At 41.1% G+C, this 17304-nt stretch overlaps 1 protein-coding gene across 5 annotated transcripts in view; it reads right to left on the reverse strand.

The window, feature by feature from the left end:
• Positions 1-17304, reverse strand: part of arhgap42b (Rho GTPase activating protein 42b) — a 78272-nt gene that overhangs the window by 17211 nt on the left and 43757 nt on the right. For 3 of the 5 annotated variants that reach the window (XM_089013649.1, XM_089013647.1, XM_089013651.1), the window contains 3 exons: positions 5684-5785; positions 5456-5566; positions 2487-2591 (listed from right to left, as the gene is read on the reverse strand). In XM_089013649.1, the coding sequence (XP_088869775.1) occupies positions 2487-2591; positions 5456-5566; positions 5684-5785 (318 nt within the window). Of the gene's footprint in view, positions 1-2486; positions 2592-5455; positions 5567-5683; positions 5786-6495; positions 6552-17304 lie in introns of all 5 variants that reach the window. The other 2 variants (XM_089013650.1, XM_089013648.1) reach the window with 1 other exon arrangement.

The raw sequence follows: 17304 nt of genomic DNA on the forward strand, positions 1-17304 counted from the left end.
TCGCCACAACGAATCAGTGTCCTCCATCTAACGCGGTTTTAATACAGTACAATACATACATATTAATTTATATTATTTAAAAGACAACCGACATCACTTTTTTGTTTCCTAACTGACATCAGAAAAACGTTTTATAGCATCTAAAATACCCAAAACATGCTGTATGATATTTTTAGTCAAATGCAAAACACCAATAAAAATGACTTAAAGTCTCCAAAAACTACTTCAAATTGAACCCGGAAGTGGCCAGTTTTAGAAGGTTCCGCCCCCTCGTTTGTGGTGTCACACCAAGACGTCTTGCCTTGCTCAAGAATCAAAACAATGGCTTCAGATTTGGAAAATATGCTTTCTTGTTACTCATCCAGTTATGAATATGATTCAAATAGTTCTGAAGAGGAAAGCATACATGTTTGAAATCGATTAAAGAATTTATTCCGCTCATTTTAATGCATCTGGAGAGAAATGGAGTGACAAACTCTTTAGTACCCACAGTACCCAAAAAAGGCAGAAGACGCCGACAAAGCTCCGTGGAAATTGTCTCCTGGGACGTTTTGTAAGCGGACATCAAATACACTGTACAAGTCTGGGCGCAACACACAACGATTCACCATTGCGTTATTTATGAGTTTTCCTTCTAATTTCGCCATCAACATGGATCAACACGAAGTTTTCAGATCAAACAAAGTACCGCAAAATGCATTGAGGTGATGCAAGGTATGTCCTTTCTCGGTGAGGGGCCTTCCTTCAGTGACGTAGGGTGAGGACTCGTCACCAACTCAAAAACAAGACTTCCAGAATATTCAGCGTGAGTCTTAAAATATAAAATATAGCTATATGCAGTGGAATCTTTGTAAAATACGCTCAGTAGAAGTCATTTGAAGCGATTTTACAAATTATGGACACAACTTGTCCGGAGACGTCGGTTGTCCTTTAATAAATATATAAACAAACAAACAAACAAACAAACAAACAAACAAACAAATAAATAAATAAATAAATAAATAAATAAATCATAATAATTATTATTATTAATTAGAATAATCATTATTGTTATTCTGATGATTTATTGTTTTTCTGACCAAGCTCACTTGCGATTGGCGTACTGTGCTGCACGCATACGCACGAACACAGACACATTAGAGCAGTGGTTCTTAACCTGGGTTCCATCGAACCCTAGGGGTTCGGTGAGTTGGTCTCAGGGGTTCGCTCTCCACTTTCTGAAAAATACATTGCACTGCCAGCGGGCAACAGGTGACAAAATGGCCGCCGCTTCAGATGGTTAAAAACAAATGGATTTGTGTGCTTATGTGATGAAATCTGAACCCTCATATTTAGACTATAGTGGGGGCATGTAGAAGATAGCATTGGAAACAAAATTTGGGACTTGACTTCCCGCCTTGAATTAAAAATATCTCTCATTTGTTAGCTCACTAGCTTGTAAACAAAAAAATCTATCCATCCATCCACCACTAACCCACCAATCCATCTACCAAATATCACTAGCTAGCTATGTTGACAACAAAAACATCTATTGGCCAATCAATCGATACACGTGTCTATTGCAAGTTAACTGGGCACCTAAAAAAAAAAAAAAAAAAAAAATCCACCCATCAACCATAACTAGGTAGCTGTCATGAAAAGAAAAACATCTATCTTACTGGCTATCTATACCCATGGCCAGCTATTTAGAAGTAAAATATAAAAGACATTGCTCAAGTAAAAGAAGAAATAGCTGCAAAATCAACCTAAAAAAATAGAGTGAGGAAGTATTTGTCAAACTTTATTTGCCACGACGGACTGCAGCGTGTGATGGCGCAGAGCAGCGAGATGCTGATGCAGTGGTGCAGTGCTATCAAAGCCCTCAGCCTTGCGGGGCGTGAAGAGCAAGTGTAAAATGTCAGCGCGACGGCTGCTGCGTCAGGCCGATTTCCAGGGGCCCTGGGGCTGCCACTGCTGTCGAAGGCAGCCTGCTGTTATTTGACTCTTAACCTTTATTATTATTTTATTTATTTATTTTAATTAAGGGCAGGATAAAGGAGACACGTTTGGGAAAATTACTTTTTTTTATCGCTTGTTCATGGGATGTGGTGAGATTATAACAGGGTTCTGCTCAGAAATACAACAAATAATTTTCCCACTTGGTGAAGTGCTGCTTCAATGAATGAAAATTCCTCAGCTTTATTTTTCTATTTTTGTCGTGATGCAATCATTCTCGCACACTATACAGCAGAGAGTGTGGGAGGGGTGAGGGGATGGGGATGAAGGTCTGCCTCCACCAGCGAAAATACATATTGTGCTTTTATGTATTTTTTATGGGGGTCGGTCTCTCTTTCTCTTTTTGGAAATAATTAGCAGAACTTTTATGAAGACACATGGGAACTCCTTTACATTATGACCAAAAAAAAATGTGGTATCTCCTTTAAAAAGCAGCAGCAGAGAAACCTGACGACCATACAGGGCACGGTCAGATATGGGTCGGTACTTACGTTCTGGAGGTTGAACTGGAGCTGCTGTTTGTACGGCTCAAACTCGTGAGCAAGCTCGTATCCCTCGTGGTAGAACGTAAACAAGCCCTGCAGGAAGGCCAGGAGCTGTGAAGGAGCAGCGCTGAGGCATTAGCACACACACACACACACATACACAAACCATAACCTGTGTACTGTATCAACATACAAATAGGATAGAGAGGGTGCTCGAAAAAGTTAAGAGATGAGGTGCTCTTCCTCTGTGACCCTCTTGGTGCAAACTCCTCCACAATTGAGCAGTTGAGGAGTTGTTGTTGTTATGCACAGACTATGTCAATTTTCGCATCATGTTGAAAAAAATAAAATAAAAATCTCAACTCAGTGGTGTAATGCGCAGTACTCTAAATCTGATCTTCTTCTTCTTCTTTTCCTTTTGGCTTTTCCCTTCAAGGGGTCGCCACAGCGGATCAGTGTCCTCCATCTTCAGAGGTCTGATCCGCATGCTTTTTTTAGCCAAGCTTTTACGTCGGATGCCCTTCCTGACAAAACCCGCTGTATTTATCCGGGCTTGGGACCGGCACAAGAAGACTTATGTCCTTTTGTGGCTACAGAACAAGCAACTCGCTCAGTACAAAGCTCCCAAACACAACATGGTCATCGGCGCAGCAACATTCAAAAAAGCAAAACTACACTCACCATGACTAGATGACTAGTTAGCTATCGGTGAACTATATTCCACCATGAATACATAAATTCAAAAAAATAATTGAACAATTTTAGGTTGTAGTTGGGCTGGTGAAACTAGCTAAAGCTAATAAGGCTAGCAAAAAAAGATTACAAGCGACACTGACAAAAAAACGTCAAAACTAAGTTGCCAAAGGGTACGAAAATGGAATCAAAGGTGATCAAGTGAGTAATAAATTAAAAAAAGAAAGAAAAATAATGTTTATTTTAATACAGATGAATCATACGATTGCGGTCGTTAAAAATAAATAAATAAAAAATATGGGACGATGATTGTCTCATAAATTGCGATTGCAATATTGAGGAATGAATGTTTTATTAGAATTTTTTCTTAAATCATTCAGCCATTTTAATGCGAGCTTGATCATGGAATGGATGAAAGTCATAAATCAAGGTATCGCTGCGCTTGTATTACTTATTTATCGTATTTTAAGGTGTAGAAGGCTGACCCAAAAAGCCTTCATTTTCTTCAAAACATGACCCTGCGCCTTATATGCAGGTGCGCCTTACATGTGAAGTAATATTGAGCCACAACAAGTCTCGCAACTGCTGTCAGCAGCCCCCGACTCCATTTCATCCCTGTAGAGCACAGGTGTCAAAGTCAAGGCCCGCGGGCCAAATCCGGCCCGCCACATCATTTTTTTTTCGGCCCGCGACAGCAAATCAAACTTGTCAAATTCCATGATGATTGCTAAAATCTGAGCCAAAATTTCATATTTTTGGATGTCAACCACAATAAAAGTCATTATACTTGACTTCAGATTTGAAAACGAGTTATTCATTAATTTGCTGTGTGCTCTATATGTAATATTTGAATTGATTTAAACATTCTAATGGGTTCCCCAAATTCATAACGGCCCTCGAGAGGAAACCATAACTACAATGTGGCCCGCGGCAAAAAATGACTTTGACACCCCTGCTGTAGAGGAAGTAGTACGTATCCCCAGCCTCTACTGAAAACTTTAATATATTTGTTATATTATATGTGGAAAACTTTTTTCATTCATATTATATGGAAAAAGTTAAAAATACACTATTTATTGGGGTGCACCTTATACTCCAGTGCGGCTTATACAACGGAAAATGCATTATTTACCGATCCATGCGCTCCAGCAGACATTTAAACAGCTTCTTCCCCCAAGCCATTAACACTTTGAACTCTTTCAACAGTAGCCAAAATGGAACTGTATAGTGCCACTTAGCAGTTTTTTTTTTTTTTTTTGACGACGATACTAGTGCAGCGTGTTCTACCGGAAACAAATTCCTTGTGTGTTCTACATACTTGGCAATAAAGATGATTCTGATTATCTATCTATCTATCTATCTATCTATCTATCTATCTATCTATCTATCTATCTATCTATCTATCTATCTATCTATCTATCTATCTATCTATCTATCTATCTATCTATCTATCTATCTATCTATCTATCTATCTATCTATCTATCTATCTATCTATCTATCTGTCTGTCTGTCTGTCTGTCTGTCTGTCTGTTTATTTATTCATTCCGTTCTTCACCGAATAACTACCCCTATCCAATTTTCTCCATGAGAAAGCAAAACTGAGTCATTGATCCCCCCCCAATAAGACCACACAACCCATTCCAAAATCAACCTACACCCCAGATGCAGACAGTTGCTCCTCAAATTAAGTCATTGCAGAGCACTACTTTGACACAAAAGGAAGAAAAAAACATTTTGATCCTTGCCTCCTGTGGTGCCAGACGAGAGCGATTGTCAGTCAAATCCCGGCGACACAGACCCCGATTTCATATTCGGTATGAGCTTGGCTGTATCAAACGCTCATCAAAAGGATGAATCACCTTATGTAGCAATTCATTCCATCACGGTGACCCAGCGGGCCAATAGATTTACATTTCGTTTGGTGGAGTGGGGGGATGGGCCTTTCTTTGCAACATGGGTTGACATAAACAAATGAAAAATGGGGATGCAGCGGGTTGAGGTTGGACTTGGAAATCATCTCACGTCTTCAACACATTCAGTAAACAGAGAACTATTACCTGTCACCTTTGCTGATGGAGATGTTGAAAATAACCGCACGGGTGCGATGGTTGGTTGTATGACGCACACGCGGTTGGGGTGTTAACTAGCGGAACACATTATTAGGCACGCTCAAACCATCTAATGATATGAGGTGTGGCCTCGTATGTGCCTGACGCTACGAAAATAAACTTCCCTTACCACGTACAGTACAAACAAAGTGTTGGAAACAAGTTCTACTTACCGGCTCCACAAACTCAAACTTCTTCTTTTCTTGCACTTCCTGTATTTTAAAGACGTACTCGAGGGACGCGTCATAGAAAAGCTGCCTCTCGTTATCAATCTGTGCGTCGGCCTGCCAACCAGCAAAAGTGTCCAGTCAAAGAAAGGTGAGCCCGAGCTTTATTCATGAGAATTAGATGACAGACAAAGCTGCATTAGATATTTAAAAAAATATTTGTTTGGGCTTTACCTCTTGAAGATAAGCTTCTTTCTTTTTGGATGACAGGTTGAGGTGCCTTTCAAGCGTGGAGTAATATTTCTCTGTCTCCTTATCAAATTTCTTCTTCCCATCCTAAAAAATGAAAAAAACCGGAATGGATAAATAAAAGGCCCTAACACCAGTCTTGGGAAAGTGTGATGCACCTTCCACTAGGTGGAAGTCAAACCACATTCACACTTTGCATGCTGCCATCAAGAGAATTAAGTCATAAAATACAGCACGGGCATTTTGTGAAATCTGAATTATCGATTACGAAAAGAAAAAAAATCTCCAAGTTCCACCATTATAACAAACACTAAAATACAGTAGTGTAGGTCTAAGTGTTTATATGTATACATATGTGACGGGTGTCACAAAAGTGACTGTCTTGAGCTCCACGATGCTGCCGTCTTAATAATACCAGACGCGTGGATGTGCCTTTTTATTTCTGCAACACAGTATGGCAGAAGGGATGGGTGAAGTCGCATGGGTTTTGTCTTGTGATTAACATAAATCTTGTCCAAGTAGTCGTCAATATGCAAAACATTGTAGATAACAAAACAGAATGAACAACGTGTGATCGTATAGTGGTTATTTACAGAAAAAGAGAATACAACACAAGTTCACTGTTATTTACATGATGTCCCTGAACACATCACATTTGCGACGACGGTCGCCGCGAACACGCGGTCCGCTGGATTATGGCGGCACAGTTCGACCGGCCACGAACACTCACGGCCAAATGAAACACGACACAAGAAACTAAATACTATATAATAAAAATGAAATGAAACAATTATTACCTGCAACACAGTATGGCAGAAGGGATTGGTGAAGTCGCATGAGTTTCGTCTTGTAACTGCGCAACAGAAAAGCACTATGAAGCACTTGTGCTTCAAAGTTCCACTCGACAAAACTTAAATTAAATAATGACACAAAAAGTAATCTGGACTCGAAAGGAATCAGGGAACTAATTAAATAACAGTAGACAGTACAAAAGGGGAAACAAAATAAGATATTGTTATGAAAATGCGCGTTAATCTAGACCAGGGGTGCTCATTATGTCGATCGCGATCTACTGGTCGATCGCGGAGGTAGTACTGGTCGATCGCAGCGTGACAGTAAAAAAAAACTTCAGAAAAAATTTGTCAGCCTATCAAACAGCGTAACCATTCAGATGACAACTGAATTTTTACCTTTAGGTCGCCGTGCATGCGTAAACAACGGCGCTAAAAGCAGCAAAATTTACAAGCTAGTCAGCGAATTACCTCAGATTTTAAGGCCTTGCTAAAACATATGGTGATCAAAATGAGTGAGAAAGCGGGACCAAGTAAGGGGGCAAAACATATTACTTTCATACGGAATGGGAAAATGTGGAGCGCCATTTTCGGACTGTTCATGGATAATACGACATTGACTTCACGCAGAAAAGCCAGCTGAGAAAGAAAACGGTGGACGAACTAAAATCCCAGTTGTCCGGACAGCAGTCATTTTTCACTCAACATACTTCAAAAGCGAAAGTCGCCACCTAAGCATCTTTCCGGGTGAGTCACGCCATCGTTAAAACCAATAAGTCCTTCCAAGACGGAGAGACAGTAAAAGAAGCATTCGTTGAGGCAGCTGACTCCTTGTTCAGAGAATTGGACAGGTCTGTAACTTACTCACACAGGAAAAGTACCCCAACTTGAGGAAATGTGCTACCTCCTTGACTGCATTATTCGGCTCCACTTATTTATGTGAGTCAGCCTTTTCCTACATGAAGATCATTAAGTCCAAATACCGTTCCACCATAGATGATGAACATTTGGAAATGTGCTTGAGGCTGGCTGTCAGCAGCGACTGTCCAGACTATGCATCCCTGGCTGATTCAATTCAGTGCAAGTCATCAAAGTAAACTCAGGGCAGGACATTAGGGATATATAAATAGGGCCGATACGACCAGTCAGACTTTAGTTCGCTGACGAAGCCTCTTGGATAGGAGGCGAAACGTCCGAAACCTTCAAATTTGAACAGATGACGGCTGAAGAAACCTTCTCATCGATGGACCACTCCTGTACGACTGAGAGCTTACGCAGACGTAAACTTAGGTAATTACAAAAAAAAAAAAAAAACAATAGTTATTTATTATGTTATGTATATGTAGTTATTATGTGTGTTGTGCAATATTGGCTTATTCAGTTATGCAAGATACATCAACATACATACAAAGAATCCTTAAAACATTGGAAAATAATTATGTTTTGCATTTTTGTTGCATAAATGTTGTCCAAATAGTTCTGAAAACTATGGGCAGGACTTGGTGCCACACTGTGCGCCGTGTTACACATATCAGAATCAGAAAGCCTTTAACAGACCCACAATGCGGAAATTTGCAATCTACAGCAGCAAAAAGGCAGCAAAAGGTGTGTATTATATATATGTCTGTGTAAGCTCTCAGTCGTACAGGAGTGGTCCATCGATGAGAAGGTTTCTTGTCATCTGTACAAATTTGAAGGTTTCGGACGTTTCGCCTCCTATCTAAGAGGCTTCGTCAGCGAACTAAAGTCTGACTGGTCGTATCGGCCCTATTTATATATCCCTAATGTCCACACATGGCGGCGCCGGACACAGCTATGATAGGTCCCTACTCTGAGGTTGGGGGGAGCAGAGGACCACTCCCTGTGGCCCCCACTGATATATATATATATATATATATATATATATATATATATATATATATATATATATATATATATATATATACGCAGCAGAGCCATAGAGGCACGGATATACCACACCAGTCAAGACCCAAGGTGTAGTTGTGCAAAGAGGCACCTGGGACAATCCAACACATAACTGCAGGGTGTAAGATGTTGGCAGGGAAAGCCTGCATGGAGCACCATGACTGGCATAGTCTACTGAAACATCTGTGCGGAGTATGGACTGGAAACCCCAAGGTCAAAATGGGAAACACCTCCCAAGGTAGTCGAGAATGATCGAGCAAAGATCCTGTGGGACTTCCAGATACAGACTGACAAGATGGTAACGACTGACAAGAAGGAACATGAGAAAATCGAGAAATACCAAGGGCTCAGAGAGGAGCTGGAGAGAGCCTGGAAGGTAAAGGTGACAGTCGTGCCTGTGGTGGTCGGAGCACTCGGGCTAGTGACCCCCAAACTCGACGAGTGGTTGCAACAGATCCCGGGAACAACATTGGATATCTTGGTCCAGAAAAGCGCATTACTGGGAACAGCACGGATACTGCGCAGAACCCTCAAGCTTCCTGGCCTCTGGTAGAGGACCCGAGCTAAAATGGGGGACAGACACCACCCATGGGGGGTGAGACGAGGACTTTTTTATTGATGTAGTAAAAAAATTCATAGTTGAGGTCCACTGCATAAAAAAATCTCTGTTGCTATTTAGGACAGAGTAAATGATTCCGCCGTCATTCTAAATGGGCAGGAGAGAGGGGCAAACTTATCGTAAACCATCAACAGCAAAATAAAATTTGGGGCAGATCTGCATGACATTCGGAACTTATTTTTTCCCTATTAAGTGGATGGATGCCGTGTATTTTCCCAAAATGATCTTTAAAGATCTGACAAAATGTTTCTGTGAGAGGAGTAGGAAATGGACTTTTCATGACACGCGGCCATCTTGCAAGAATGTAAACACAAGACTCAACTTTTAACAACCCCTCCACCCCAAATTAGATCCAAATCAGATGTGTCTGATCTATGAAGGCATGTGTGTTGTCTGACCTCTTGGGCTGAGACAAAGTAACAGAAAAAGGGAGGGGAGTGGACCCAGAGGGGGGGCATTGAGGAGGGCTTGAAATCAGAGCCTGCTTGTTTGTTTTCATTCCCATGGCCCTGATGTTCAGCAAGCCGACTGGACCCACACGGACCCTGAGCGAGTTAAAACTCACCACGGAACACAATGACGCAACAATTCCTGCCACCGGAGAGTGAGAAAAAAAATCAATACATAATTTTACATGGCTTCTTATTTCCATCACACCCGCTGTGTCTGGCACACAATTGATTTTTGTCAACAGAGGATGAAGGGGCGCTGTTGTTGAGAGAGACAAGCCACACAAACGGGTGTCGAGCTAAATAAACACTTAAGTATGATACGAGATTGACAGCAAATATATTTCCCCCAAGAACCGAATGTGCACTTTCTTCCATTTCAAAAATAAAATAAAATTGCCAACGTTGGTAAAGTGCCGTTGACATGAAATTATTTTGGAAGCACGCACACAAGTGTAGGGAATTCCCTCAGGAGAGAGAAAACACACATACACGCTCACTACGGGACTCACAATAAATTAGCAACTCGGGTGGCCAATGCGGAAGTCTGACCAGCACGAGCGTGCCACGATCGGCTGCTCACCACTTTCCCACAGGCCTTCTCGCACTGTTGGGATTGCAGAGTGAAAATGTAAGTAGGCGCAAGTCGCATTTTGTCACCCTGCTTTGTTTGTTTGCGACAAATACAAAGTGCTTCATTACTTTACCTGAAAAACGCTGTTAAGTGAATTCAGACATTTGTTTCTCAACATCATCAAAGTGTTTCATAAAAGCTGCACATTGTTCACTCGGGAAATAGAACTAAAACATTTCCACCATTTGGGTTGTCGACGTGAATAGAGTGAGATATATTACATCCCCTTTGAGGTGCCTGACTATGCTGAAAGCAAAAATGGGAGAGACAAAGGCGTTTGAACCGCAATAACAACAAAAACAAAAACAATGTCAACACAACAGGTCATATCCAGTTGCGCACAATGCTAAGCAAGTACAACAAATTATACAAACACATTGTCATGCACAAAGAAAATAAACCGCGATCGCTTTGGATGGGAACATTGGCCCTGCCAACATGGCGGCTAGCATCTTTGGGTGCGTTTGGGAATGTGCGCCAAGCGTGCATTGCTTCACCACAATCGTTCGGAAACCTATCTTTTTCAGATTATTTTTTTTAGACAAGCATCTGTACTTTGACTTGAGTATGGACTCCAAGTACGTTGGCCACCTATGTTGACAAGAGTCTCGCGAAGTGCAGCAGGTGCTCTCTGATTTGTTCCAGAAATAAGTATGGCACCTACATCACCCTGGATGGGAGAAAAATACAAGTGGGGGGAATCAGATGAAGGAATTCTGCCAAGCTTTACACTGATGTCATTGTGTGTGTCACTGTGGAAGGTAAAAGGAGGAGTAGAGGGTGACAGTTCAAGACCACCCGCGGACCAAAAATGACATGATAGCAGCTTCCGCTGTGGCCAGGTCACGGGTACTCTGAAGCGGGGTTACCTAGAGTGCCGGCCAACTATGAGCATTCTGACTCACGGAAATATTGGGCTATACGTTGATGTCAACACAGAAACTACCAAATTAAACATTAAACTCACGTCATGCATCTGAATAATGAATTTCTTTCCAATTTATTCCTTTGTTTTCTTTTTGCAATCAGCAGTAGAATATAAACTGGTTTCACGTAATTCATAGACTAGACAACAGCAAACAAGGATTTGGTGAAAAGATAATATTTTATAAACAACAGTGACTTTTAAGCTAATTAGTTTTGTTTTATTGACAGCCACACATAAACAGCCATTTTCGTAAAATACCCACAGCAACGACAAAAGCTGCTTTTGATGGCATAATGATGGTTTCACAAATTTCACCAGCTGCACAAATACACCCTTGAGAACCTTCGTGGACTATTTCCACCCGATTTAGTAGTAATTGTAGTCGTAGTAGTTGTAGTATTTAGTTGTGTGTATTGATCCATCATGCCATGCAAAAGCCAAAACACTTAACAGGACTACCAATGCATACCTGCCAACTTGTGAAACCAGAAAAGCCTTGTAATATGCCGGGGTCCAAGGGCCGCAGGCCCCGGTTGGTCGTAAATATTTATTTATTTATTTAAAGTGTTGTGCAAAAGCAAAAAAATAAAGTGCAATAGGCACGGTGTTTATTACTGTATATGACTCTTGCTATTCTTTGTAGATAGTCATTTGCCCCCCTGAAGCCAAACGATTTTTAACATTATACGTAGGTACAGTACTTAAAACGAGGCTAAAAACATCATGGTCAATGTCAAAGATAGACTTGTGAAAAAATACCTATATTTCAACTCGTCAATCATTAAAATATGTTTGCGCCTATTTTAAGAAAACAAAACAGAAGTATTTTACAATCAACCAAACATTTAATAATCAATCTTGTTTAAAAAGTACAATGAATTGTAAGACATTATTAGTAACTTCGAATATGCACATCTAACCTACATTCCTATGGGTTGAGAAAAACAGTTGTCAGCAAACTCAAATTATAAACACGGGAAATTTTCACCTTTTCTTGACCGAACTCCTGGAAATGCTTGGGACTATTCCTCGCGAAAACATCATCATTTTCTTTTAGATTTCACACTTTTTGTTGCCTTTTCTCTGGCAGATGCCATTACAAGACAATGATAAAAATGATGCTGACTCTTGACTCTCGATACCAGGAATGACCCGTACCACGTGCATGCGCAATTCATCCAAAGGAAGCTAACAGCTGGCATTGTGCCAATCGCCTGTTCTAAATTTAGATACAATATATAGTGATCTCGTGGGTATTTTGACAATTTTTGACTTATTGTTTTTATTGGAAACCGTAATTTTCATTCATAAACCGTAACCCGGAATGAGATAAAAACCATACATATTACAGCAAAACCAGAGTAGTTGGCAGGTATGTCTCATGGGAATGTCTTGTGATTACGACCAAAGTGCCAAGAGTGATAGTTGTTCCCTTAAGCTGATTGCAGAACGGATGCAGTCAATGTTCCCACCACTTGAACTTAACCTCAATATGAAATAGTTGCCAGCCTCAAGCAGGAATAGCTAAGCAAAACCATTACTGCTCTTACTGCTTGCAGCATGTTTAACATATACCTATTTGACACTGTGGCTTTGTTTACCCCGAACATGGTGCTGTGAGTTGTTATTGAAGTATCAGATGCGTCACTATAGAGTTTATAACCCTGTAGCGCCGCCGAGAAGGAATCTTTGACCCAGACTGATCCCGGGTGCCCAAGAGTAATCAGCTGGATAGGAATAGAAGAGAAACAAAGCAGTGGTAAGCAATCGGCAAATAACCTACTCAACAAACGTGCACACGCGCATGCACACACACTTGGCGCTACTGTACGACCTGGGAGATTTCCCCATCTGATTACTTTGTATTCCCTCATGAATAAATCGCACGCAAGAAGAGATGCTTCTGAAGCAGAGCGATGTCGGGATGGCTGTTGTGTGTTTGGGCGCAATACTTGGTGTGGGAAAAAATGCAGTACCCAACGGTATTTTCACTAGATCCAATATGGACAAAAAAAGTACAATCAGCAAATATCAGTAGAGCGCAGATGCCCGCTAGGTATAGATCTGGATTCTCCAAAGCGTTCCAATCCGCAAACTGTAATTATTTTGAAGGAGCACCAGCAGAGCAGTGATTCTCAAACGCAGGTCCCGAGATCCCGAGGGTCTGCAAGCGGTTGTTAATGAATATGTCAATTATATCACGAAATATATGGATACCAAGAAAACAAACATACAAAGCAATTACCTTATTTCCCGGTGTATAAGGTGCACCCAAAAGCCCTGATTTTCTTTAAAAGATGAACCTGCGACTTATACGCAGATGCACCTTATATGTGAAGTCATATTGAGCCACAACAGGTCTCGCAACGACTGTCAGTAGCCACTGACTCCATTTCCCCTTGTAAAAGAAGTCGTGCGTAAACCTAGCCTCTACTGAAGCGCCTTATAATGTGGTGTGCCTTATATTTGGAAAACTAATATATTTATTATATTACATGTGGAAAACATTTTTCATTCATTAAAGGTGCGCCTTATATATGGAAAACGAAAATACACCATTCATTGGTGGTCCGCCTTATAATACGGTGTGCATTATAAACCGGAAAATATGGTACAAATTCATTCCGTAGCTTAGGGCCATTTAAAAACACTCAGGGGATTATGACCTATCATGTAAATCATTCTTGCTTTATTATTATTTTTTTTTTACAGGATTATATTCAGCTATTTTTCAAGCACAAAGGTGTTGTATGCCAACATGAACGGGCATTAAATGACAAAAATACTTTCCTACCTTGTTAAAGTACCGTATTTGGAAAATGTTTATATATTTATATATTATATTCGAAAAACGTTGTCATTCATTGAAGGTGCACCTTATAGTCCGGTGTACCATATGTGTGAAAAAAGTTTGAAAATACACCATTCATTGGGGTGCACCTTATACTCCACTGCGCCTTATATAGCGGAAAATACGGTAGGACTTTAACCATTTTATGCACCATGTCAACTTTAGGAACCGCTGTCCGTGAAATGGTTGACATCATAATTCAGTATTATGACTCTATTGCAGGGGCCGGGAACCTTTTTGACTAAGAGAGCCATAAAAGTAAAATATTTCTAAATGTTTTTCAGTGAGAGCCAGACGCACGCGCGCGCGCACATACAAACACGCGCGTGCGCACACACGCACACGGCCACTTTTCAAAAAAACATCAGAATGTATGACTTAAAATAACTTTGTGATAGTACTCACTGTTAACATGAAAGGTTTTCCGTTCCTCGTGATTGGTAAAAATCCAGCCAAACGATCGGAATGAAATTCAACTTGCCGGTCCAGAGGAGAAGTTACTGCTAGCTAGCCTGCACACAGCTCATAAGCTTCCACACTTGCTATCTGCAATATACTTCTCGCAGAAGTATGTCGATGTTAACGTTAACATGGGGCTTGTTAAAATGTCACTGACGTTCGACTGGCATCGATGGTATTGTTTCATTGCAAATTAGAATCAGAACATTTTCTCTCCTCAAAGGCTAATGCTCCGGTGCATTCAAGCTGAAGTGCACTCGTTGGGCTCATTTAAAGGGGCGTTTACCTGTTTTAACATGACGGCCGGTATCATCCAATCAAAATGGCGCTTTCGGCCAACCTAGGTCAGTGTCATCCAATCAAAATGGCGCTTTCCGCCAACTGCAGCCCCAACGGGAAATCAACAGCGAAAAAAAACAAGAATATGTATTTAGTTTTATCGGCGAGCCATACGCAATCATCAAAAGAGCCATAGGTTCCCCTGCTCTATTGGAATATAATCACCCCCCTCCAGTAATCCATAAATGTCACAGTACAATTTTTTAAAGTCTTAATGTCATGTCGGTGTTTGCTCTTAATTTTCGGATTATTAGCAAGAACATTTCTTTCCTTGTGAGGTAAATTTGTGTCCAGTGTACGCATCATTAGCGGTGCAGGTGTACCCTACCTAATGTTGTGGCCAGTGAGCATATCATGTTATGAACGCTGAGGGGTGGGGAAAAAATGTATACACCTCACTAACATTGCCCCCTTAACAGGGGCTCTAATGAGCAACACGACCATTGTCTTCTTGCCTCACATCACCATGGCAACAGATGTCAGCAGAGGGAGGTCCAACGTTCACCGATATGTACAGCGGAAAAGAGAAAACGTCTCAATAGCACACCTTGTAACATTTCAATAGTAAAGTTAACATCTGTGGCTGACGAGATGTCACCTGAATTTTGGGTTGAAATGGCTTCCCTGGAACGGTGACAAGAAATAGGAGGACGGGGACTTTCGGTATGAGGGAGCTCATTACAGGAAGCTAATTTGTAACAAAGGCGGATCACGCTACCAAACGGGAAGAGATTTACATTCTGCCTTATTTTAAATGTCGGTTTATTTCTGTTTTTAGATTGGGTTGTTTGTAAAAAATGTGACAAACTGGTGCCTCGCCCGAGAAATGAGAAAGTTTGCAGTCATGCTTGTTCTCCAATGTTTTTGTGTGTATTAAATTTTAATTTTGGGAAGGAAAAAACAGAGTAAAGCCAGCGCTGATACTACTTGTGATTTTGTCAGTCCTGGCGTGTGGCATTCCATAAAAGCTACATTTGTACAATAAAATACAAAACATTGTTTTATAAGCACTAAGCAACAACAGCTGAAGCTGCAACAAAGCGCTTAACATGGACAGGTATCATGTACATGAAATAAAGCAGTCACAAAGTTACTAGAAAGCATCAGGGAGTGAAACCAAGATCAAGTCGGAATCATGCTGAGTCGAATGCCAAAGAGTACAAGTGAGTTTTGAGACGGGTTTTAAAGATGGGCAGCGAGGGTTCTTGCCGAATGTTCAATGGCAGGCCATTCCAGAGAGTGGGACCAGCAACGGAAAAAGCTTGATCCCCTCTGATCCTCCGATTAGTTTTTGGTACATCTAATAATGTCTGATCAGCAGATCTGAGGCGTCGGGAAGGAACGAGGCCATTTAAAGATTTGAAGACAAATGATAAAATCTTGAAAAGAACTCGAAAATGTATCGGTAGCCAGTGAAGGGATGCCAGAGTAGGAGTTATGTGCTCCCTCTTACGAGTACCAGTCCAATTTGTGGATCATACTTTGTGGATCAACGAAAAATAGGCCGGCATTTGCAATATTTGTGTAAAAGTTCATGGTGATAGTTGTGTCATATACATTGCAATTATCACATTTCAAGATGAACATGCAAAAAAGGTGAATGTCACATCCTCCAGGGATCCAAAGTAGCCACGAACTATCTGCGGTGTGTGCACTGACATCTTTTAATTAGCAGTGGTCACGTCCCCTCCCCGTGTGTGTGTATGTGTGTGTGTGTGTGTGTGTGTGTGTGTGTGTGTGTGTGTGTGTGTGTGTGTGTGCATTCATCCTTCACACCCTCAAGCCGGTGATGGACCTCAACAGTAACCCTGCTGACGAAATCTCTCAACCGGAACATTATAATGTGATTATTTTTTTTCTTTTTTCTTAACCACAAGCTAAAAGGGTCACCAAAGAATTTGAAGCTCCTCTGCTGATTCCAGGATGAAAGTTAAAAGTAGCACAGACACTGCTTTTGTGTGTGTGTGTGTGTGTGTGTGTGTGTGTGTGTGCGTGCGTGCGTGCGTGTGTGTGTGTGTGTGTGTGTGTGTGTGTGTGTGTTTAACTCTGACACATCCCAGTATGTGACAAAAGAGAAAAAAAAGTTAACACGAATGAAAGTACAAAGTACTTCAGTCTTTATGACAGTTCTAAAAATATACTTTTACGTGGGAAGAAGACGAACAACAGGGTGTGGGGGAGGATCGGTTGGGAGGATTAACTATTGCACAAATTATATCCCCTTTTGATTAAATCACAGTGGGTATTAGACAAAATTATCAAAAGGGAACACGGAGAAAACAAAATGAGAAATATCAAGATTTTAAATTTCATGCTTTATATACAAGGGCAGCCCGGTAGTCAAGTGGTTAGCACGCTGGCTTCACAATGCAAAGGTCATGAGTTTAAGACCCGGACCGGCCTCCTGTGTGGAGTTCCCCTGCGTGGGTTTTCTCCGTGTACTCCCGTTTCCTCCGACATTCCATCAATAGGGAGGAGGAATGATAAATATCAAGATTTTAAATTTCATGTTTTATATACAAGGGCGCTCCGGTAGTCAAGTGGTTAGCATGCTGACTTCGCAGTGCAGAGGTCGTGAGTTCAAGACCACGTCTGGCCTCCTTGTAGGGG

This window comes from Hippocampus bargibanti, linkage group LG14 (assembly GCF_051943395.1).
Source record: "Hippocampus bargibanti isolate YZ-2025 linkage group LG14, ASM5194339v1, whole genome shotgun sequence".
In the NCBI taxonomy this organism is placed as follows: domain Eukaryota; kingdom Metazoa; phylum Chordata; class Actinopteri; order Syngnathiformes; family Syngnathidae; genus Hippocampus; species Hippocampus bargibanti.